General features: G+C 36.9%; 1 protein-coding gene across 9 annotated transcripts in view; it reads left to right on the top strand.

The window, feature by feature from the left end:
- cntn5 (contactin 5) overlaps positions 1-26,270 on the top strand; it is a 95,445-nt gene that overhangs the window by 44,460 nt on the left and 24,715 nt on the right. For all 9 annotated transcript variants that reach the window (XM_044203142.1, XM_044203145.1, XM_044203144.1 and 6 more), the window contains 6 exons: positions 2,863-2,986; positions 3,097-3,272; positions 11,928-12,023; positions 15,858-16,061; positions 20,059-20,161; positions 24,626-24,807. In XM_044203142.1, coding sequence (XP_044059077.1) covers positions 2,863-2,986; positions 3,097-3,272; positions 11,928-12,023; positions 15,858-16,061; positions 20,059-20,161; positions 24,626-24,807 — 885 coding nt within the window. The remainder of the gene's footprint in view (positions 1-2,862; positions 2,987-3,096; positions 3,273-11,927; positions 12,024-15,857; positions 16,062-20,058; positions 20,162-24,625; positions 24,808-26,270) is intronic.

Raw genomic sequence — 26,270 nt, 5'->3', positions numbered from 1 at the left:
ACTAAATTGCTTTGCTTTATATGCACAGCAAAGTTGGCAACTTAATATTGATTAATTTTCCTGCACTGATTAGGGTAGTATTTCAAAGGCTTTTTATTTCCCTGTAGAGCAGTAAATTGCTGACAAAGGGTTGGCGAGATTATACATACCCAGAGAAAAAAAAAACATGATTCTTTTTGTGTCATCAGATCATTCATAAATAGTGAGAAGTACTCAAGACTGGTGACATTGTTGTATTATTTATGTACCAGGTCAAATGTATTGCCACCCAAACCGAAATGCTCAAGACAATGACATCTGTTTAAACAAACAGCATGAATATCATAAGAAATTCAGCTGTGGTATTGTGCCGTCACATGTAAACTCAAAGAGTACATCACTAACTATTTGTTAACTGGGTTTACATTCTTCATAAATTCATTATCTCATAGAGAAACAATTCTTCTGAAGAACACAAGATTCAGCTTCTGATTCAGTCTTTTGCAGTCTGAAATTCTGAGATGCAATATACAGTACCTAGGAAACCTTCTACAATAAGTGCATCACTAGATCAAAGAGTAGAGCACTCTGAAGGAACAGAGAGAATTGTAACAGGGACTGTCAAGTAGAAAATACAAGACCAACAAACATATTGTTATCTGGGTGCATTTGTGCCGAGGAAAGTTTTATAGAATTTTACATGAGAACCACTTTAAATCACTAACAGAAGCACCTTAGATCAAGAAACAGCATCGCTTAGGTCATGCATTTTACATTATATTAGCATTTGTAATTCAAGCTTTCAATGAACATCTTACCGCAAAAACATAAATAATATCCCAATATTACATTTTACATTAATTTCATTGCAACTTTCTGTAACACACCCTCTAGCTGCGTGCCATTGGCAACTTAAAGAATTTGTTGCTAGACAGTAAGGAAATCTCATTATTTTAATTATTAATTTTTAAAGTTATTTATTTGGTTATTTAATTAGAATTGCCTTGGAACAATTGTCTAATCTCAAGTGTAGTACAGTGCGGTCTACATAGTTTGTTTGGATTTTATTTGTGAAACATATTTCAATACACTTCTGACAATGATGTTTTAATACATATTGATGTAACAAACTGATTGATGTCAGTGATTTATATAGATCTCTCTCTGTTCATATGGGTATATGTATGATTCATCTTTGTCAAAACATTGCCATTAAAGCCTATTTTCTAATCTCCACTTTTCATGGCCATGGTTATTACCAACTACTGATAATGTATCACCCCCTATTTCCATGTGTGCCTCATGTGCACCACACCCTTCCAGTCACAAAAATGACAAAAATGTGGCAGTACTCCCTTTGCACACTACATATGGCTCACTTGATGGCGGATTGCACCCTGTGCCTTAAATGACAGATCATCTGTGCTCCAAATGTCAAATTTCTATACTTTTGGGATACCGTCACTATGCTATGACATAAGCAGCCTATGATGTGACTACAGCATGAGTGGTAATTAGTAATTAGTACGTAGTTGTACGCTTAGATTAATGCTTCATTTGCCTATTGGTTAATTGGCTAACAGAGCCTAAAACCAGCCAATAGGTTTAACTCAAGATAGCAACAGGTGAGTTGTGAATACAACCAAAAGGGCCAAGGCTATGTGGTATGAACCTTAGAATTTTAATGTTGATACAGTATGTGCAGTATTGAATTAGATTTGAAGAGCATGATAGTGCTAACCATAACATGAAGGGTAAGAAGGAGAAAAAAAAAGTTTCTGTTGTGACATATACATTCGAAAGATGGTCTTGTTGTCATGTAGATACAATATTTTGTCTGTTTTATTACATTCATTTGATAATTTGTATGTCTGATTCCCAGATTGGACCATTTTTGTGGATGTAATTTTACCATAGGCTTGTTTTATTTGTAATTTTGTTTGTAGAGCTTGTTATAAAAAAGAAAATAGAGGCCTGCCACAGACTATTAGCAGGATAATAAACAATGTTGGAGGACTGACAGAAAAAGGAAAGATTGTGTTGTTGTAACATTTCCTCCCTGACAAATTGCCTATTTTCAGTGGTAGGATGGTCAAACTATTCTGTAAAAGGACAGAAATAGATCAGTGAGAAGAGATGATAAATAGTATGTTGGCACAAATGTACTAACAGTCTCTTACTAATGTTATCTCTCATCTAACATGGTTGTATACCACAGGATACCATTGTTTGAACATATGTGCTTTATTGTGAAGTGTGAATTCAGGTTATAGTGGGAAACAAGCCACAGAGACTGCAATGTGTGCATTCCCAAAGGAAATTTTACTGCTCATCACTTAGCCCTCAGGCAAACAACAGTGAGTCCAAGAGACGTAAAAGTTATTGGATGATAGCTTTAAGGTTGAGCTTAAAGGTGTAACATTTCTAAACGTTTGTTTTATGAATAATAGCCAACCAGGTTAACTGTATGATCACAAAGGATCACTTCTATCATCAGTTGTTAATTCTCCTTTAGAAGTACAACAGCCTCCAGGCTTTCTCAGTGAAAACAAATTTAGACTCTGGCTTTGAGGATTACTAGAATGCCTTCCTAATGTTGAACATCCAGATCAGTTATATAATATATTACAAAAATCACGTGTCTGCTGTAGAATGTAATGCTAGTTATCGTTAGTCTATTTTGTTTTTTATAATTACATCACACTCTGGGGCTGTACATTTTCCTTTTCTCTTGTTTCCTATTATAGAGGTTGGTAGGAAATATGCACTTGCACTAACCAAACTAGGGAATAATAGCAAAAAGTAATTGGATGTTAAAACTGAGTGGCGCTCATGTTGTGATAATTGCAATCATCCTTGTCTTTATCTCTTTTTTTCTCATAGAAAGTGAAGAGTTTGGGCCTGTTTTTATCCAGGAGCCAGACGATGTTATTTTTCCTTTGGACTCGGATGAAAAGAAAGTGGTGATGCACTGTGAAGCACGGGGGAATCCACCACCCACATACAGGTGTGATATATATTTGTCTGTCTCATAATTGCAGTCCTATTTTCACGGCTCATTAGCTTGTCATTCATCACAAATATATTAAAATCTCCTATTCTTCTTTTGTTTTTCAGTTGGTACATCAATGGGACAGAAGTAGATGCAGAGGCAGATTATCACTACAGCTTCATTGATGGAAACTTAATTATTACCAATGCAAGTGAGATCACTGACTATGGGAAGTACCAGTGTAAAGCAGTCAACAGCTTTGGGACCGTCCTAAGTCGAGACGCTCTTTTACAGTTTGCATGTGAGTAGACTTTTTATTTATTCAGTTAAACATCTTTACACATACACACACATATACAGTAGAATGAAGCTCTATATGTCTGTGTTGAAAAATTTACATTTTAGTCTGTCAGACTTAAAGGGGTGAAGTACATGGCTCTCATATGACGCAAATAATTAGCTTCAAGATCTTTGTCTCTCTGAGTCAAAATAAACCTGTTTGGTTCCAGGGGTAAATAAACACCACACTGTCTACAGTAAGGTTTTGTTGCTGAGTTTAGTTCCCACCGGCTCCATCTAGTACTGTTGAGTTGCACTGCTAACAGGGTATGTGCCCTCAAATGCCATGTCTCAATGGTAAATGAGAGCAAAAAGCACATTTCTTCCCCAAGTAATTCCCTGGCCTAACTCCAAAACATCATCACAGGCTAAGGCAGCACACAAGGAGAGACCAGGGGCACTATGCTCAGAGGAAAATGCATTGTTGGTTTTCTCTACAGTTTCCCCTGGAGCAATGACCATAATAGCCTTATTGGCATATCTACCGGGAGCTTACCATTCTCATTCACTGAGCTGTTGCTAGAAAGTATAGTACATGATCTCATGTGTTGTTATGGGGACGTACAGTTGTTACAGGAATTACTTAGGGAACAAATGGCTAGATTAGCCTGAAACTATGAAAACAGAAAAAAAGAATGGAGTTCTGTTTTATAAAAGCACTATTTTCTTCAGGCCAACAGAAGCACAAAGTTTCATATATATCACCATGATCAAAAAAGTGAGCAAAAATCAGAAGAAGACCTAAATTAAATATAAGCCAGACTGGATTGGCAGGCAGAAATGCCCAGATGGTAAAGCACAGACACACGCTTCAAAAAAGTGCTGCTAGTTTCTAAGGGACAGAAGCTGCACCTCAACATGTACGTCATCTGTCCTTTCAACTGTCCAGATCTTTTCCTCCCCCTCTCTCCACTTGAGTGTCAAATGAGTATGTAAAACTCGCCTGAAAATGAGCAATATAACATGAAGGCACTCATTTATTAGTCTAAGCTTCAAGCTGAGACATGGGCAGCTATTTTTAGTTTTGCATCAATTCTGTGCATTTGCTTGACACTATATTATCCATCAGATTCATAGTGGCGACATGCAAAATTCTAGTATAGTATTTTGCCAAAATGTTTATTCTGTGGAATCGGTGTGGTTTTTTGCAATGCACCTTCTTTGTCATGCATTTTTTATTTGTTGAAGTTTGAGTTTCTGTAGGTACCTTTCACTTCGTTATCTGTTAGACTAAGATGACCATAGTTGCTCATTCTGTCCCACTTAAAACAAAGGTAAGTGAACCACAGATGTCTCATATAGTGCAAATGGCTGCTTGTACTGTACCATTTTTTTTTACTGTATTTAAATGATTAAAGCTCAAACCTAATGCTTATAAAGAATGACATCACATTGGAAAGTTTTACCTTCCTTTTCAACAACTGTCATCCTAGCAGTAATCAACATTACTAGTGAAGTATCTTAGTCTAACGCCTTAAGATGCACCACCTGTAAAGGCTGCACGATCCTGGCTCTAAAGAAATCGGAATATATTGAAGTAAATGGGAACACCACCAAAGCTATCTCTTTAAATCCAAATCAGTTCTTTTTCCACAATTTAGTCCATATAGATGTTTGTATCCAATTTAGTCCATATAGATGTTTGCATCTAGTTAATTATAGCTAATTGCAATTCTTCTAATATGTGCCTTCGCAGAGATTTTAAAAATGAATTAAGTCTTAAAGCATATTAAGGCTTAAACAGAGGGTATGTTTCGGGTCACGTTTGGTTGATTGGCAGGTGTATCAGCTGAGTCGATGGACCCTGTTTGTCACACATCAGCTTCACCCAAGCCACCTTTGCACAAAATTGGATTTTCTCGAACCAATAACAGACAGATCAGTCAGTATCCTGTTGTTGGGGGCGTGACAGATTGTAATGTGGAAAGATACAGCACAGACAGACTGCACCAAGTTCAAGGTATCACAAAAAAAATTGCCCATAATCAGCTATAAAATTATATCATTATTATTCAACTCTTTTTGCCAGATCACATCCTTGCAGTACAGTAGCAAATTTTCTGTGGCCTGGGGGTTTGAAGCCACAGCCCTAAAATATCACTCACTGAATAAACATGTGTGGCTATCTCAGTTGTACTATTGAGTCAGCAACAAATCCCACATCTCACCAACTGTTGTGGTGAGATCTGAAGAACCAGTCAGAAATGTCCATGTGGGAAAATTAATGATTCTTTGTGTAATGGTGACACATCATACAGTTAAAGAAACACTGAAACAGTTATTTGTTCTATCTGTAGATATAGTTTAAATACTAATTTTTTTTTTTAAAATAATAATTTCCCTAAACAGATATCAGGTCAAATCTGACAGTAGGTTATATCACAGGTACCAAAATGCTAATTCTAATGTTTTGTATTCATGTAATACGAAATAAGTTGTAATAAGAAACGTATTACAAATGTTCTTCTTTTTTTTTTTTTTTTTTTTTTTTTAACCAAGCTGCCTTATTGGGGTTGTTTCCTAAATAAGCTTAACTTGACTTGTTGTTGCCACCCATGTTGGTCATTTCATCCCATGACCAAATTTGTTTTTCCTTTAATTTTATCCATGGCTGTTTAGCGTATGAAGTGACACATTTGTGTGACTGTATCTTCAGCTTAATGCACTACAAATATTCAATAGCATCAATGTGTAATAGTCTCATACTCAGTCTACATTTCTTTAAAATGCGACCCTTCAAAATGCTAGCCACAGAAACAACGAGAGGTGCCCTGCAGCACACATTTGGATGCAGAACCTTCCCCCTCTCTTTCAGCATAACAAATGGTGGGTATTTATCACTCAGCGTGGAGCTCAACTTTTTCTTCCCTTTTCATTTTGGCACTGCACATTTTCATGCATTGACACAGTTGTCGACTGCTTTAACTAGTTCAGATACACATGAGCAGTTCTTTTCCACATAAACTGAGTGTTTTAATAAAGTAATTACATACGTTATTTGACTTGTGTTACACAATCAGTGTATATTAACATACAGTCAGCAGGCCCATTGTAACTCCATTTTTACATTGAGAAAATTATTCTCCCAATTACAAACTGTACCTGCTATAATCTTATACGGAGCACGCTAAATCCTAGAGGTCTGCACTCAGCCAATTTTCATATACATTCTGCAGATTAAGGTCTAAAATATACAGCTGAAGCTTAATAGGTCTCATACTATAGTTTTAGCCAACTGACCTGATGGTATTGCAAGGGGCACATGAAAACAGCTGTGGTTTGTTAAGCAGTTGTTGGCTGGTTAGGTTTTATGATTGTTTAAGAGTGTGTTACCAGTTTATTAGAGAGGGGGGGGGGAGAAATCTTGGTGGGCACTAATATTAATGACACTAATGGTTTGTGTGTGTGCATAGAAAGAGAATTTTGAGTTTTGATGTTGAAATTTTAGCTTTGCACCAAAATCTGGTAAAAGATTTAGGCCGGGCTGGGCTAAATTAATTTGGGCCTGAATGAATTTAGCGAGGTTGGGTCAAAGGTTAAAGTTACGTGCCTTTGCAGCTCTCCACTATACCCTCTAGTCCAGAGGGTTGTTAAGTCAAACTGGCGCACACAGGTCTGTTTCATGCAGGGAATCAGGGGAGAGGTAGAGTGGACCAGCCAAAGTGCATAAGGAAAGGTTCAGTCAAGGCTCTCTATATTCTATCCACTGGTCGTATACTCCGCACCAAAGATGTTTCAGTAGGATGCTTTTTTCTCTCTTTGTTTTGAAATTCTGAGCTGCTGAGCTAACACTTGGACTGTTTTTCAGCCGTGACTTTGAAGGCAGCAGGCAGAAAGGAGGCCTCTGATCTTTCTCCCCAAAGAGTTCTTCTCTCTCTGCAGACGTGAGTCTGGCTGAGGCTCAGGTATCGAGCCACTCTGAGCAGTACAGTAGTAATGAAATTAACGGGACGGTTTGACTTGAGCATAGGGAGACCCACACCCACCCCACTCTGAAATGTTCTACAAATCTGAAGTGATCAGTAGTTAATGCCCATTGATTTAATTCATACTGATCGTAAAATAACTCATTTGTATTGAGCACCTGCTCCTGGGCTTGCTGCAAATTTCATCACTGCATTTCTGGATTTTAAACATTTATACGAACATATGTTGACTTGTAATTTTTGAGGATGCTTTAATGACCATACTCTTTTTACATTATTAAAAAGTCATTAATATTGATTCACTCACATAACTGCAGTTTGCAAAGGGAAATTATATATCAGTAAGAGTTTCATTTGAACATCATCTCCTGGTTACTTAACATATGAATGCTTCTAACATTGATGTCTTATTTTTGAATGACTGAAACACCTGCTTGGTCTTTATTTGTTTATTTTATATTTACATGTTAAGTGATCATTGCTGTGGTTCTTCTACATTGCACTTCTCACTTGACAATCAAACAGTACTGTAGGTTAATGAAGGTGGCTCTCTGATTTTTGTTCTTTCTCACTTATTACTGCTCATGCTAATCATGACTTATTTATTTCAAACAACCAGTGTTGCTGCTGCCTGAAATGTAAAATGTATAATTTCTTGTGTGCCTGGAGATGTTTCCCAGGAAAGGAGTCCCCCATTACTGGGTGTTTTCAACAACAAGTGTAATGGGTCTCTTAAACTGGATACACTGTACTGTAGGCTGAATTGTTGTCATGCTATAGTAGTCAGTTATATAGAGTAGCAAAATGGAAATACAAAAAGGTGAAAATTACATTCAATATTTATTAAATCAGGCAATTCTTCTAAGAAGACTTGTGTCTCCACAATATGTACCCTGGCTGAATAATTGAAGGGAAGGAATATCTACAGAAACACACATACTCATATCCTGCCAAGTATGACAGCTGTGTTGTAGGTCAGTAATTACTGTTGTTGTACTTAAGCAGTTGAATGTAAAAACCCTTGGTCAATATTGCTGTGCTATTTGTTCATTTATTTGCTCACTCATTCATTTCAGTTCTTACCGACCTATTGTCCGTTTGCTCATGATTTATGTTTGAAATAAAAAAGAAAAAGAGGTATAAGGTAGCACACTGACAAAAAAGACAGGGTGGTGACTGCTGCTGGTGAATCAATAGTAACATGGTGACAATCAGTGGCTTTCCATTCCTATACTCTGGTGGCAGGTTGTTAGCACAAATATATCAACACTAGTCACATATAGCAAATGGGCCAAGATGATGGGATGTATCACTATGGGACGTATGGGAAGTATCACTAGGACAACAACACATCAGCAGCCCCCAGTTTGAATGTGGGCACCTACATTGAATTGACAGTCCAATCTGTGGGAAATCAATTTAAGCTAAAAGGTTCAGTCAATCATAGTTAATTTTAAATAACATTGGGAGCCAAGAGAAGGTATCTACAGTCATCTGCATTTCAGAGATGCAAGATTTATGTATTGTTGTTCTAACAATGTACATTGTGGAGAGCTGATAAATTGTCTATTCAGTGTTGTATCTGCCTTGTTTTAAGAACAGGAAGTGGTCGGCATGGCAGATTGATTTGTGGTGTTGAATGAAGGCTTGCAAATCCAGGTTGTATGATAGGGTACGCTGCTGGTTGATTCTACTAAATATTTAGTCTTCCTCTATTCTTTTTGGACATAGCCTTACCAATTTTTTAAATGGTTAAAATTAGCCTTTTGTTTTGTACATTTTTTATATCTTCTTTTTTCTTTTGAACTCAGTGTTTTTTAAAGTTATCAGTACATAAAATTGAATGCAACTCAGTGCTTTTTAATGAGGAGAAAGCAGACAAGAGACCACATTGATGTTTTAAATAAATAAAGAAATACACTTTGACAGGATATTGACTTTGTGCTACATTTTAAGAAAAGGGCAATGAACTATGATCATTATTAAATGTGCCAGAAATTTGGAAGAAATGCAGGTTTCACAAGTCACTCGGAGGCATAATTATCCAACAGTTCCAGGGTAATGGTAAACACTGCCCCTCAAAGTGATGAAATGGAAGAGGTAGAGACACAGAGGCCCGCCCTGGGTCAGCAGCCTGTCGCTTGATTTCCACACTTTGGCATTGCCTCAACTAGAAATTAAGCAGGCAGTATTAGGTTCTAGAGGGCTGCAGTTCTGGGATTTCAGATTAAACCTGCTTTGTTCTACTTCCACAGAAAAAACAACTAGGTGAAAACGAAAACTGCCACATTAATACATTCAAAATAATGTCAGTAAAGGAGTTAAGAAAAAGCAATATAAGGGATGATTTAATCTAACAATTAATCTACAGTGGTGTGAAAACGTGTTTTCCCCCTTCCTGATTTATTTTTTTGCATGTTTGTCACACTTAAAAGTTTCAGATCATCAAACAAATGTAAATATTAGTCAAAGATAACACAAGTAAACACAAAATGTAGTTTTTAAAATGAAGGTTGTTATAAAGGGAAAACAAAATCCAAACCTACATGGCCCTGTGTGAAATAGTGATTGCCCCCTAAACCTAATAACTGGTTGGGCCACCCTGAGCAGCAACAACTGCATTCAAGCGTTTGCGATAACTTGCAATGAGTCTTTTACAGCGCTGTGGAGGAATTTTGGCCCACTCATCTTTGCAGAATTGTTGTAATTCAGCCACATTGGAGGGTTTTCGAGCATGAACTGCCTTTTTAAGGTCATGCCACAGCATCTCAATAGGATTCAGGTCAGGACTTTGACTAGGCCACTCCAAAGTCTTCATTTTGTTCTTCTTCAGCCATTCAGAGGTGGACTTGCTGGTGCATGTTCTCCTTCAGGAGTTTTTGGTAGACAGCAGAATTCATGGTTCCATTTATCATAGCAAGTCTTTCAGGTCCTGAAGCAGCAAAACAGCCCCAGACCATCACACTACCACCTCCATATTTTACTGTTGGTATGATGTTCTTTTTCTGAAATGCGGTGTTACTTTTACACCAGATGTAATGGGACACACATCTTCCAAAAAGTTCAACTTTTGTTTTGTCAGTCCACAGAGTATTTTCCCAAAAGTCTTGGGGATCATCAAGATGTTTTCTGGCAAAAATGAGACAAGCCTTAATGTTCTTTTTGCTCAGCAGTGGTTTTCATCTTGGAACTCATTTTTGCCCAGTCTCTTTCTTATGGTGGAGTCATGAACACTGGCCTTAACTGAGGCAAGTGAGGCCTGCAGTTCTTTGGATGTTGTTGTGGGGTCTTTTGTGACCTCTTGGATGAGTCGTCGCTGCGCTCTTGGGGTAATTTTGGTCAGCCGGCCACTCCTGGGAAGGTTCTCACTGTGGTTCGCTGGAGTCCCAAAGCTTCAGAAATGCCTTTATAACCTTTTCCAGACTGATAGATCTCAATGACTTTCTTTCTCATTTGTTCCTGAATTTCTTTGGATCTCGGCATGATGTCTAGCTTTTGAAGATCTTTTGGTCTACTTCACTTTGTCAGGCAGGTCCTATTTAAGTGATTTCTTGATTGAGAACAGGTGTGGCAGTAATCAGGCCTGGGTGTGGCTAGAGAAATTGAACTCAGGTGTGATAAACCACAGTTATGTTTTAACAGGGGGGGCAATCACTATTTCACACAGGGCCATGTAGGTTTGGATTTTGTTTTCCCTTAATAATAACAACCTTCATTTAATAACTGCATTTTGTGTTTACTTGTGTTATCTTTGACTAATATTTAAATTTTCTTTGATGATCTGAAACATTTAAGTGTGACAAACATGCAAAAAAATAAGAAATCAGGAAGGGGGCAAACACTTTTTCACACTGTATATACACTGTATTTCAATTCTAGAGCGTAGATTCAATGATCAAAACAGATTCTTCCAAACAGCATGACAGCTCTACAAATGTTAATTGAGAAAACATTTCAACTTAATTCAGCCAGCAATAGTTCCCTTCTCGACCTGACACTGAGACACCACTTCAAAGAATGTTATTTTGAAGTCCAGCGACAGCAGCTTAGTGTGTCTACATGATCATTTTTAACAACTTCGAGGGTTTCTTTGTCTTGTTCTGGGCCAGGCTTCCTTAGGTACATTCATATTGAACAATTTTGCATTACAAGATATATAGTACATCCAATGCATTTTGTGCAAATGCAGAAGCTAGTGTGCGACTTAAAGATGTGGAGCTTGGGGTGATGGAAGGGCATATAAACCGTTTAATGCCTGAGACCCACAATTTATGTTGGCTTTTTTAACATGATTATGATCTTTGCCAAACCTTAATGAAGTACCTAATTTTGCCTAATCTTAACCATTGTTAAAGTTAATCACTTTGCACGCAACCAGAAGGAGTTGCTAGTGCAGCGACAAGGACAAGAAGCTGTGAACACAACCAATTGTGTGTGAACACATGACCAAAACCAAGGTACCACCATCCGGAATCAAATGATAGATGAGAGCTTTATCCTTGTGCCACCAGCTCAAAATTCAACTTTGTTGATGCATTAGTGTTTTTTTTACATCCCTAAATCATATAAAGACGTTGAAGGCTGGCTGCGGGGATAAAATAAACTTTCTTGTCCCATCAAAATGATTCCACATAACTATGTTTATATTTTACTGTATTGCTGAGAAAGATTGTCTTTGCATGCTATTCCAGATCTTGGTGCTTTCAGTGGGAAGACCAGACGTGGGGTTTCTGTCCGTGAAGGCCAAGGTGTGGTACTCATGTGTACCCCTCCTCCTCATTCACCAGGTAAGAAGACTGAAGTCCTCAGTCACAGCCAGAAGAAAAAATATTTTCGTCTCTTCACCTTTCTCTTTGCCTTTGGAATTGTCAATAAACTCTATTACTATTCATCATGACTCCTATGACAACAAGTAATGTTGTTATTGCTGTGCCAAGGTGAATGATTGTTGATATTATTTATTTATTTATTTATTGGATTGTATTTTGATGGTTAGTTTTTGTACCTGTCCGTTCTCCTCCTATCCATCCATCCATACTGTTCAAATGATGAGTGTGATAAGTTATGGCAATAACAGAGCCAGAGCACAGATTCTCTGAGATCAAATTTGCTGGATCATTAGAAATGAAAAGAAATGTTACACAGCCAATTATTTCACATAGGCAGAGCATAGACACCACTCTTTTATGGCATATCTTGAATATCCCTCTCTGCAGTTGTCCTCTAATGTAAGCTCTTATGTGAGCCATGAATCATCCAAGCTTTCTGTTTGCATCAGCTCTGTCGTACCGCTGCACTGCACCCGTGGGAATGTTTGCCAAGTGCTCTTCAGCACCCGCTCCCATTTCTGGATGCCATTTTGAATGACATGATAGCAACTAGAGAGTTAGTAACAGAATAGCTGATTTAAAAAAAGATACAATTCATTATTAATGATGCTTAATGATTGACAGATTAAAATGTAGTGCAGATGATTCTCATCCTTAAAGTTCTCCATCAATCACAATACAGGGGTTGCCTTTGTTCCAGGTGTATTTAATTTTTCACACTGCATTTACAGGTCAAACCACCACACATACATGCTTTTATTTTTCCACTTTAACCAAGGTTTTCTCTTGAAAGATTAAAAGTGTTATTGACATAACACTGGAGATGATGTTATGGAATGAAATCAATATAATGGAAATAGTGATTTTCTGTCATTTAGGGTTTGTTACAGTCTTGCTGCTATAAGCTATAAAATTGACGCAGGTTTCAGTCATGATGACATACTGTAAGACCCTCATGCTACATTGCTTGTATTAGATTTACCCACTGGATCAATACAGAATATGTTTTAAACATAACATAGAACAATGAGATTTTACATCAGATATCATCAAATAACCTCATATCAACAGTCTTGTTTGGTGAAACACTGTAGTGAGTCATTTTCATACTTACATCTTTGCAGTCTTGTTTTTATTGTCTGAATGACGTAGCTAAATTAATTATGACAGAGGTTGTCAAATCAGCATTTACGAACCAAAGACGGTAAACAAATAAAAAAAGACATAAAAGATCAGATCTACGAAGTGACAGTTATGCCACTTAAAACCCAGAATATCTGGTAAGTTGAATAGTACTGCCATGTAATAACACTGCAACTTTTAAGAAATTGCTATCAAAGGTTTTGGAAGGTTTCTTGTTTCCTTTTACCGTATTTCTGTAGTAAAAATGTACTTAAAGTGTTACCACAGTGAGATACAAACTACTTGATAAGGCAACGTTGGTTAATATAGTTTTAATAAAAACTTTACAGTCCCTCAACTAAAACTATAAAAAATGCCCCTCTTAGCCTTTACAGCGTTAAAATTTTGGCTATATTTATCTACATAAACAGTGGTCTTATAATAATCATACATACTCAGAAATTTAGCGTTGCTTAAGCCAGTTTTGTCACATATAGTTTATTACATTGTTAGAATATTTACTTCTCAGATATTGGTAAATGGCCGGCCAGTCTCAACAGGCTGCTGAGCCTTTTTATGCTCATTACAGGTAAGATTATAATTTATTTCTTCAACATTGCTGGCATGAAATGAAGAACTAAAATATTTTTTTTTAAATGCCACAGCCATAGCATTTGCTGGTGTGATGAATGCCTTGAAAATCATATTGCATAGGGAGTGTTATGTATGTGTATGTTTGGGTTAAACTGGTTGTGGGAGGTTTCAAAGACATTAAAATGCCACTTGAATTAGATAGGTCTCACGAGTGAAAATAATTTGGAATCACTGAGATGTGAAAAGTTTATTATTATCCATTTCATGGCTTTGCTTGTATTAAGTTATGTGTGTCTTTTGTAAATAGTGTTTTATTTTTATGAAGTTAAAGTATGATGACCTTTGAATGAAACCTATTGGAACTCTGGTGTCTTTGCCATTCCTGCTTCCCTCTCGTTATCAAGTAGTACCCTCAGTAGATTAAGCAAGTGATGCTGACTTCGCAAATGAATCTGTTGACATGCAATATTTGAAAAGTGACCTGTATTTGATTCAGTTTTCTACCTTATTGCAGCCATTAACTTTGAGCTCATATCGAGTGTTGAACTGAATTAAAATTTTTCAGATCTGAGCATCTTTCAAACAGCAGTTATTCATTATTTACTAAGAGGACATTGATAGTCTAAAGAAAATATAACCGTCCTTTTCCCTCCAGAACAGACAGATTATGGATGCAGAATCGAAGAGTTATGAAATATTGTCAGGCAACATTGAATAGATTAATTTGTCCCTGAGTCATCTTTTTTAATATAATGATGGATGTGGCTATGTAGAACTATACACAATAGACACAAAGAAAACAGCATGCTGTGAAAGTTGGCTCTATGTTCATCATAGTTATATTGCATCCATTCATCCATCCATCCATTTTATTACCTACTTATTCCTATTTAGGGTCACTTTGCCTACTATTTCTGGCTCTTTTTGGCTTTTTTCTGCAAACCCACATATTTTGTTCTAAGCAATTGTATAATCTTTCTATTTTTAACAGTTTTATTTCAGCAGGCGTTGTAAAGAATACTAAACACGTAAGCACATCTGTGCTGCCAAGTCTGCCAGGAATCATGCATTTATATCCTACACTATCACACACTGTTTTCCATGAATAAAATATAAAAGATTCAACCTAGATGCAAATAGCATAATACTCTTTCAAAGCCCTGTCTTTTTTGGTCAGATTATACACTAGTTAAGAGAAGACTGCTCCTATCGTTTAATGAGCGTTGACACACATGCACACACAACCAAGCTCACTGGAATCAGTCCACCCTGGAAAAAGTTATCGTACGCCAGTTTTACCTTTCTGATGGTATCATCAATTAATTAAAATAACCTCGCTGTAAATAACAGACTCATTAAAGCCCTGTTTAATTGTTATTTTTTCATCTTTAGGGGCCTCAGCATTATTTTTTCTCTAGACTTTGTATAGACTAGCAGTCATTTTACGCTGATGAGCAAGCTGATCCTTTGTTGCTGTACAAATCCCATACTCATTACTTCTTTAAATTATTTTTGTTTCTTAGGTATTGAGCAGTGATTAAAAGTGGTGGCATTATCAACGTGCTAAATTATCAGTGGTTAATCATTTTCTCTGTGTTTGTTGGGTTGAAACAGTATATACTGTACAGTATTCTACAGGTAGCATGTGACAAACCCTAACTATATTTCAGAGCATAGCAATAGTTAACATGTCCAATCAGATTTTTGCCCTTTCATGCAGTGAGGCCATAAGAACATTTTGGGTGCTTCAGCCATTACATATTTGCAGTACTTTGCCACAAACTCAATCAACAACTCAGTCAAAATTGAATACTTAATATACTATTCTGCATGAAGTGAACCTATGACTATTGAGACTATTGTTGATAGCCTAAGAGGAGAGACTGAGGTTTTTGTTTATTTTTAATGTAAAAATAAGGGTAACAGAGTTTTCCTGGGATCACTAGAGATACATGCTGAACTTTTTAATGCACAGGATTTTGACACGGTGCATAGAGGACTATTACAAACATAAAGACCAAGTCAAAATAGGTGCAAAGATTTTCTAATCTGTATGTTCTCCACTTGCTTTTATAGAGATCATCTACAGCTGGGTGTTTAATGAGTTCCCCTCATTTGTTGCTGAGGACAGTCGGCGCTTTATCTCCCAGGACACAGGAAACCTGTACATTTCGAAGGTGCAACCCTCTGACGTGGGAAGTTACATCTGTCTAGTGAAGAACACGGTGACGAACGCAAGGGTTCTGAGCCCTCCAACACCTCTAACACTGAAAACTGACGGTAAGGCTCTCAGATTTATAGCACCTCTCACACATGATAGGCCCTGATTTGTATGAAAGCCCTGGGCAGACAAATCTAATGGATTTCATTGGATAAACCACACAGAAAGTATTGCAGAGTCCTCTCTCTGTTCATTTGAAATTGTAAAAATGTTTTGATTTTTTTCTTCTTTTTTATTTAGAATTTTTAGATCCATTACAGTGCTTCTTCCCTCTGAACTTGTTTAGCCCAGATGAAAATCTGAAAGCATATTTTATATTCTGCTGGTGCATATTATTGTATTATAATGCATTTGGATAAAAAAAAATTCAGATCCTAGAGGTTAATAAAAGTGGGGCGGTCTTCTGCTTTCTCCCTTATGTTAGTGGAGGGCGTTATGAATTCCATACACACCATAAATAGATAGTGAGCAATGCTTTAACATTAGTGTGGGGAGCCTTCTTCACTCACAATGTGCTTTGGTGAAACTGGCCATCAGGGAAATCATTTTCCAGCATAAAATTAACTGAATCAATGGCCCTTGCTGTGGATGGGATTTCGCTCTTTTATACTAGCCTCTCAGGAGCCATGCTGTGGAGCTGTTTGTTGGATTCAGGTGTGGATTTCACCTACAGGCTTTTTACATCTGACTACACGGAAAAACGTCCATCACTATACACAGGTGCATGTCATTGTCAAGGTTTCAAAACGCCACTGAGATTACATCCCCAGGGAAACTGAAAGGGCCTCTATGCCTCAGAACCAGGTTTGTTCCAAATGTTGCAATACAAATTTACCTCTTACGAATTACATCCCTTCCAGCAAGATTCTTACTCTGTGTTTGTATAACATTGTATGAAATGGCCCTCAGAGACATGCATAATACGTAGCACATAACCATGCTAAATTGGTTTGCCTCTCATGAACCTAGATGCAAAATAGGGGCATGTGGTCAGTCTGCTGTTTAATATGGTTCGTGGTTGTATGAAGAAACAGAAAGATTTTTTGTTTTATCAACGATGAGTGATGGAAGAGGAATCAACTTTCCATATTGTGATATGCAGCTATGATACGCAGGCTGAAGGACAGCACTCTCTGCAACACAACATGGTAAAATCAAATCTCTAGAGCTGTAGGTCCATTATGCCAAAGAATTTCTTGGCATCTCTTGCTCTGTAAATCTCATGATGTTCAGCAGCCTTCTATATTGTGAATTTGAGTCTAAAATGCCGAAAATTGCATTGGCACACCTCACAGCAGACACCCCTCAGTCACTGGAATCTGACCAATCATACACCGCAATCGGTGCCTCAGTAAAAGTGAGTGATTATTACACAGTAGACAGTTCAAGCTGGATCTGTGTGTGGCTCACCACTGTCAGCTCCAACACTGACTCTCTTAATCAAAACAAGCATCTGGGCTCCATTATACCCTGCTGGAAGCCATTGATCGTCAATTCGCAATCCACCTTGAGCAGAGCTGGGCTAAGCACTGAACCCTGGACTAATGCACTGTTTTTAAACAGACATACAGTTCATCTCAGAAACACACTCCCTTTGATTTATCTGTTTGGTGTAAATAGAAGCGAGTGCATAATGTTACTGTGGATAGCGGTAACTTTGAAATGGCTCTGGATCAGAACACATGTAGAGCGTTTGTTAATAAAAAGCAATACTACAGCAAAATGATATGCTAATATTTAACACAGTCTATTACATAATGTTGTAGTTTTTGCCATCATCTATCGTCCATCTTTTTCCATTATAATAAAGTTATTTTGATTAAAGGAACACAAACCTCAGAGAGATTTTGCATCCTTCATTTTATGTGCGCACACAGTTTTGTTAATAGTGGTATGTGGCGCACTTTTACATAAGCTATCTTGTAAATGACAGATCATTGTAAAATTTCCACTAATTCTGATTATTTATTTGACTGTTAAGAAGGGACATTGCTCTTATGCCTAATTGTCTGTCCAGGAATTGGCTGAACCAGTGATAATGCATGGAGATGGAGAAAGTAAGAGGGAGTTGTTATTTAACTATTACAATTGTACTATTGTAAGGGGAAATCTGATTTGATTATTTCACAAATAAAAAGAACAAGTCAAATTTGGATTTAAATGTTTACCTTTATGAATATTTAATAAAGTTTTATACATTTTAAAGCAGTTCTAATGAATTTGTAAAAACATACTAAATTTGAAGTTTGAAATTATGTATTATTTGTTCTATTTTCCATTTTCTTCTCAAAGTTTCAAAAGTTTTCCTGCGTTAGTGCCTCTGAGAGGCACCTTAAAACACCTAGCTATTACTGGATCAGAGAGCTAATAAAACGCTTACTTTTTCAATGCTATAAGCTTGGAGTCCCAGTAAATTTTAGACAGGCGTCATACTCTGAAATTGGTTCGCAGAAGAACAAAGCACAACAGAAAAAATTTCATTTTCATGTGATTAATAAATGAAACTGGAACATAAAATATAAAGCTACATTACAAATGAGGGTTGGTAATGTTTTAGCACACCAAGCCTAGACATTATTTCTTTCAATTCTCTCAAGTCCAGCCACCGAGACTGAAAATGATATTGAATATACTATGGCAAGAGCCAATGAAATATTGCAAATTCATTATATGTGAAAGGCTGCTTTGGAGCCATAAATGTTGAGAATGAGATTGAAATTGAAAAGTTCTTTGGAACAAATATCATAAAACTCCTTTTCCATACATAGTGGGACACAATTCAATAACCCCCACTCCTTCTTTGCAGCATTCATTTTATCACATAAAAAGTGTCAGGTACACGTAGGAGGTGTAATTATGGTTTCTAAAATGTCACGTCGGTCATATGTCTTGCTGATCATGTACGTTGCAGTGCACGTGAAGGAGCACTTCATATGGCCCGATATGTTGTGAATTCAGGAAGGTGCTGGGGTTAGCAGTGTGTGCCTCAGTGGTGCTCACATGGAATGATTGTGTGTGAATTTAACATTCTTCTGTAAAGAGTGAAATGCTCATGTAATATTCATATCGCAAACTTTCATTTAATAAGACATTGAGAGATAATAGTAATTAGACCCCAGATGAAGGTGTTTTCCTTTGTTTCTCCAAAGTTGCTCAATGCCATCTGACATATCGTTCTGGCAAATGGATATATATGGCCGCCTTAACATACAGATGAAAAAACAAAGAAAACATGTCCTCTGGCTATGACTTAGAGTGGAGGTGTTAGTCATAGTGGCACTTAGCAAGACTGATAACATGTTATCACTTGTGTCCTTCACAGTGTGTTTGGGAAATGTAGAGAGGATTACTAATTCTTGAGGACAATACACTATGTCTCCCTGTTGACACTGGAGAATATTTGTTAGTGCATCATCTCAATTGTTTGTTTTTGTGATACCATTGCTTGTGAGCTTTTCTACCATTTCATATGCAGTAGACTTCACGGTCATGCATAGATGGCAATATGCCACCTATGCAAAATTTGGCTCACATGACTGCATTTTCCAACTGACTTTGACTACATAAAAATAATAAATATATATTAAAATGTTATATACTATCTGTTAGACCTCCTGTATATGCTTTATTCCAATATGCTTTTCTGTTTTTTGTAGGGATCCAAAAATGTAATTATCCAGTTGCTCTGTTTTACCTAAACCAGTATCACTAACCCTATTAATAAACAGTGTTTAAAGTTACGCTGGATAGTTGAAAGATATGAGATTCGATGAGATTCGATGTACCATGTGTATTTTCAGAGGCCTATACATCAGGAATCCTCAGGAAATATATATTTGCTGCTTCATTTTTTTCTTCAGTTGTTGCTTACACACTCATAAAACAGGTACTGGGGCAATAGGAAGTGAGCATCCCTATTATCTTTAAATCACTATGCCCAGTCCCTGTGTAGCACACTGCAAGAAAAGATGAGGATGATGTGAAATGGGGGGTAAGTAGCTGTTTCAGTCTGCTTGGTTCTAATGTCTGCAATTCCTCTTTCTTAACCTTTTCCAGGTGTCATGGGTGAATATGAGCCCAAAATTGAAGTGCATTTCCCTGCATCTGTTCTGGCTGCCAAAGGAGTCACTGTCAGGCTGGAGTGCTTTGCTCTGGGGAAGTAAGTAAACAATGACATATTGCACAAATATAGGTAGTTGTTTATTACAGCAGTATCATATTAATCACCAGGAACAGTAAACTACAGCCTATCACTGCTCTGTTGCTGAGAGATCCTTTATATAATACTTCTCGTGTTGTTCTCTCTTCTTTAAATTACATTATTCCATTACCTGAAAGGGAACCAGGCATATCTTGTCTTCAGGCAGGATGTTAAGTGAGTGTAGAGAAGTGCAGCATCGTAGCTCGGCTGTTAGATGGCATGTTAGTGCATGGGGGGGAAGACTGAATAGGGAATTCAGCCCTAGGGACCCATGTGTTCTCATAATTGAGAGCCCTAATGTATCTTTGTTTCCTGGGTGCTTTCAGGGTCTGTTGTGAATGTGGAAAGCCAAGGTTATGTCTATGAAAAAAATGAAACTGGTAATAGTCTGTCTGCCAGGAGGGAAAACACACTTTTGTCCACAGAGACTAACATCCAAACCACTTACCACAGTTACTAAAGTTAGCACTGCTGGCTTCACAATTTACAAAACTATTACCTTTTTAATCGAAATATTTTTGATATTGAGTTTTTTATCAAAATAATTGTGATGGCTAGACCAAAAAGGAAGTCACCTTTATTTTTAAAATTTGAACAATCAAATCAAAAATGACTGCAAAACATTTTCAATCTGTTCTTCTCCAAAGCAAGGTTTAAATCGTGTTTTACATTACAAAAATCTTTTTATTGTACAACATAATATTTTATCATCCCTACTCTGTTTTGTTTATAATTATTCAGCATGAATTATTCATTGCTGAGTCCTATCTTATGTGCAAACAGTCTCTAATCTACAGATGACTAAGGACCTCATAATTGTTTACCTTGACTTCAATTAATTATCCATATTATGGTAAGTAATTTCCTAAATATATAGACACTGCATTATAATCTCACACCCCTTAGTTTTTCCTATCAAGCTAAGCAGGAATTTTTGGATGCTTGTAGAACAGCCAAACAGCTTGAGACCTTTCTCTGTTGTTCCCTCAATGAAGTAATTTGTGCATGATGGCTTTCAGTCAGACAGTGATTCCAGTGACTTACCCTTTTACGTAGAGATGAATGATTTATCAATGCACCCTATTAAGAAATGCCAGTCTTTATATAGCACTGAAAATGAAGTTAAAATGGGTTTTGTCCTCCTGTTGATCAGTGTTTAGCATGGCACCACTTGCTAAGACGGGGCAGAAAAGCTCTTTGTGTGTGAATGCCAAAGCTCCTTGATGTGATTGTGACTTACAGTCAGTGTTTTCTGGATGGAAATCTGTAGCAAAAAAGATTTCATGTTTGCTTCTGTTACACAAACAGTTAGCCTTTATTGGCTGTTTAACAGTGTACAATATACTGAAAATATAATTTGTTAATTGAAGTAATATGTATCATACACATTTTGGTTGTACTTCTTTATTGCAAGTTAATGCAAAACAGTTATCATTCAGCCAGTGTTTTCTTTTAAATATAGGATTATCAGGATAGTTACCACGAAGGATTATACCCATCAAAAGATGATGATACACTACCTATATATTTTTAAACAACACAAATTCAATTTAAAAACCTGGCTTCACAGTCTGATTTACAAGAAACTCTGGGAAGTGTGGTGCTGTTAGCTGCATTCATTTCATATTGGAGTATGAAGTTCATTTTAGTTCAAAAAGCCTTGTACATTTGATGGGTTGCACATTCTCCCACTCATTTCCACTTAAAATATAATGTGGCATGTGGCAGATGCTTTCATCTAAATTGCCTTAGAGTAGAGGATATACTTTTAGTTTCAGTGACCCCAGAGGGAATCAAACTCTTGAAACCCTTGCAGTTTTTTCCTCATTGAGCTATACAGTACCACAAGGACCACATTGTCAGCAGCAACAGAAAGTGCCTTGTAATGACGACACATTTTATACATGTGGTGCTATGGTTAATGTTTTTGAAAGACAGTTGTTTTCAAACAAGTAAAATGTGGCTTTGTGTTTCAGGTAGATTCTCCCTAAAAATAGTGTAGAATTTCCTATAGGACCAAAAAATGGAGAGCTTAGCAAATTACCTAAATGGTGGGATAATATCTAGATCTTAATTATCTGAAGCAAACTAATTCTCCACTATATTTTGGTATTAGATTTAATTTTCAACTTTTATTATGGAACAAGTCCAGATGAGGGCACAGCAATTGTGTGGAATGCTAATTAAGATGTAATCTACAGAGCTTGCCTATGGGCACATTCTTCAGTTGAAAACTGTAACACCTTACATAAACTTCAGTGTGTAGCACATTCACGATGTTAGGGTACGAAATACTCACACTTTAATAAAAATGGATATGACCAGAGCTTCAGAGTTCAGGCGTTATTTCATAAAGAAGACACTGACAGGCAGAGTTTCTCTCTTCTAAACTGAGTGAGCCTGTTCCTTCCTGCCACCCCCAGTCCTGTGAACACGTACAGGCCTGGTGCTCATTATTCAGCCTCCAAAGAGAAATCCTGCCACAGACTCAGGAAGATTCACCCTCATGTTCCAGCCCCTCAAGGTCTCTATAGATTTGTTCTGTTCTCTGGCTAGTCGAGAGTTTAGTTGGCGCAAAGGTCTCTAGCAAAAATCTCCATCAATAACATACAGTATAAGGAATGGCTTCATAACAACTGGATTAATGTTATTAATGTTAGCTAATTAAAATAGGTAAATTATACTTTGTCAGGGATTAACTGGAATGTTACATAAATATAAATTATAGTGACAATATAGTGACTATCAATGAATGTGCCATCATAAATCATAAATGTATATATTGCAACTGTTAGCTTTTCCACATTGTACATGGAGATTAAAGAGACTGCAAAATCAATATTTTCCAGACTTTGGATCAAGACAATCATTTCTAGTCACAGAACTTCGTCCCCAAATTCATGTGCAGAAATTTGGGGCTCCGGTTACTGAAGTCCATTTGTAACTACTGACTATTATTCAATATGTTGCTTCACACTCTCAGTGATGTGAGGAAACCTAAATGAATGAAAGGTAATGAGTTAACTATTCAAGAATAAGTAAATGAAAATGTTTAAACCAATAGTTTACAAAACATATGTGACACAAAACTCCTGTCCAAAATGAAAAAAAAACACTTTGTGAAAAAATGCATTGTTTAATACAAAACATGCTCTGAATCCTTATTTGAGTCCATTGCAGCCAAGAGCACTTCAATGTCCTTGTGAATTTAGAACAGATAAAAAAGCTCAGGGATGTAACATTTCCATCTTGGCTAAATGATTGATGGGTTCACTGGAGGTTTGTATGGTGTCACATTTCCATCTTTCAGACACCTGTCAAATCTAGTTGTCATACAAGAGTACTACTGATACTTAACGCATAGTAAGACATTCTCTCTCTGCATGTGCAAGTCATCTATCATAAGGATTTACAGGGAAATCCATGAATAAACAGGGATAGATGACATTGCTTGAACACTAATCATAAAAATCTCTTTGGCTGTTGTAATAGCATAATTTGAATATTGTCCCTTTCCCTCTGAAACCCGGTCTAATGCGTTGGTCATTTGGTACAGTAACTATATCACGAGTGGTCAAAAGGTCAGTGATTCACATGTAGAGCGGAACCAACATTAAACATTAAACAGCATTAACATTAAAAGCTCATCATGGTGTGTGTCAAAACAAATGAAGGACTTCTGTGATCTGTAGGTCATTGCAGATGTTTGTTACAATTAAATGTTATTATTTTAAAAAGTCTCATTGTTGGGCAACAAATAACAATTATTTTCATTATAGAATAATCTGATCATTATTACTTCAATCAATCATGTAGTAGTAAAAATGTGAAAATTCCCACAATTAACAAAAGCTCACAGTGGTGTCTTCAAATTACTTTGCTTCAAATGTTCTTTCACAGAGGAAACTAGAGAGAATCTAGAGAGAGAATTTATCAAGGTTATCTTTAATATTTTATCACAGTAAAGGTAGGACGGTGTAGTCCCTCATTCGTCCAGGAGTGTTCTATCGTAGAAAAGGTTTCAGTCGTAGTCATCTGGACACTGTTTTCAGATGAAAAAATTGGACGGGAACAGTTCCCGTCCAATTTTTTCACAATTGAGAATGACTTCCGGATGGGAGCCGAAACGTCTTGATTCTGAAAACAGTGTCCAGATGACTACGACTGAAACCTTTTCTACCACAGTAAAGGTACACAAAAATATGTGTAGTAATTTTAATTACTACAGATATTTGAGTAAATATACATTTAAATTCCTTAATGGTAATGTTCTTATTTTAAAGAAAACAAAAACTGACATTTTTTATTATGAGTAGTGAATTGCATCATGGCAGCTCACACACTATACTGTGTGTAAATACTGCTTGTTCATCTTTTACACTGTACTGTTGAGTATATAATCCCACTCTTCGCTCCTCACAGTCCAGTGCCAACAATCACATGGAGGAAGATAAATGGCAACATCCCCAAAAAAGCAAGACTTCGGAAGTCCCAGGCTGTGCTGGAAATTCCCAACATTCAGCTGGAGGACTCGGGAACTTATGAATGCAAAGCTGAGAATCCAAGAGGTGGCACTGCTTTCAAAGGACATCTACAGGTCTACAGTGAGTCTGAGCATGCTCTTATTCTCTGTTAGTTTGTTCATCTTTTCCTTTTGTTCAGCCATCAAACATTATATAAGAGCACAAGTGTTGATGCATGTATTCCTGGAATATTGGTCTAAAACTTTTCTTCGTAACCTATTTTGGTCATTCTGCACAGTTTTCAAGGATTTTTCATGATATAATATAATGTATATTATATATATAATCCTTGCTAGTTACAGTATTCTCAAATTCAAGGCTAGGGACCAGTCCTGGCCCTGTGGACAGTCCAAGGACTAATTATACATCCATCGCAGATAATCCAAGAACAAGTGTTCGTCGCCTCAACAAATTAGTTTCTTTTAGTTGAGTGAAGTGTAGAGAGAAGAACTGTCAGGTGTGTGTTCTTCCAAGCTGAAATGTTCTTAGCTACTTCTCTGCTTGGTTGTTTTACTACTATAGACTGTTGTGGTTGTTCTTTGTCTTTTTAATAATTATTATTTTTCATCCATGGCTTTGGACACAGCTTGCTATGAATTTGCTGAGCACTCCTGTTTTTAATTATTTTGTCACTACAAAAACATAAGCTTCATTTAACATTTTGGAATAACCTGTTTAAATAAGATAACACGCTGATTATAGAATGATCATTTGTTGGGAATGCCAATAATTAGGACCACATCTTCTTGATTGATCTGTACTAAGATTGTAATGTTCTCATCTTAAATCTAATGCAGGCATACACTACAATCATTTATTTGACCAAATCTAGGCTCGTCACCAAAAATATCAACTAAAAACATTGAGTTTTGTATGTTTAGTGATTTCATATAAGTTTAAAAGACAGACCTCAGTAAAAGAACAGTTTTTAGTTTTCTAACCAATGTGAGGTACTAGTAGGCGTGCTGAATTACTACCTTTGCCCATGATCATAAACTTATCTATGGTTGTGCATGTCCCCCATTCTTCTCTGTCTGTGCCGTGTGCACAGGACCGAGATAATGGACTGCCTCAGCCTTGGTAGGACACATTTCCAAGGCCCTGCACTTCTTGGCAACCTCCATTCTGTTGACATCACAAGGAGAATAGGGAGCCTAATTTGTAGCAGCCTCACGCTAAATGTAATTTACACAGGTCAGCTGGTAGTTTGAACTTTCATTGTCAGGCAGACCTTCCTGACCATAATCATTCAATCACACCGCACAAAAAAGGTATTCTACTCAAGGTGCCATATGCAAAGAATAGCAAAGAACGTGCTTGTCATGTTACTGTGGGAGAAGCAGTTCAATGGCAGGGTTTCCACCTTTCTGCACACACTGTAGAAGAATTACACCACTATTACACAACAATGTACATCGTTTGGGTCTGGCAAAGTGTGTCATACTATACACTAATCTGGATACATTTTTTTTTTATATAGTAAAAAGCAAACAAAGATAAAGCAAAACATGTCAGAAATCTATGTGGAAGCTTTGCCTAAACAA

The sequence above is a fragment of the Siniperca chuatsi genome, linkage group LG7 (genome assembly GCF_020085105.1).
Source record: "Siniperca chuatsi isolate FFG_IHB_CAS linkage group LG7, ASM2008510v1, whole genome shotgun sequence".
Taxonomy (NCBI): Eukaryota; Metazoa; Chordata; class Actinopteri; order Centrarchiformes; family Sinipercidae; genus Siniperca; species Siniperca chuatsi.
Note: the sequence above shows the minus strand (reverse complement) of the source record. Positions and strands in the feature narration are given on the sequence as shown.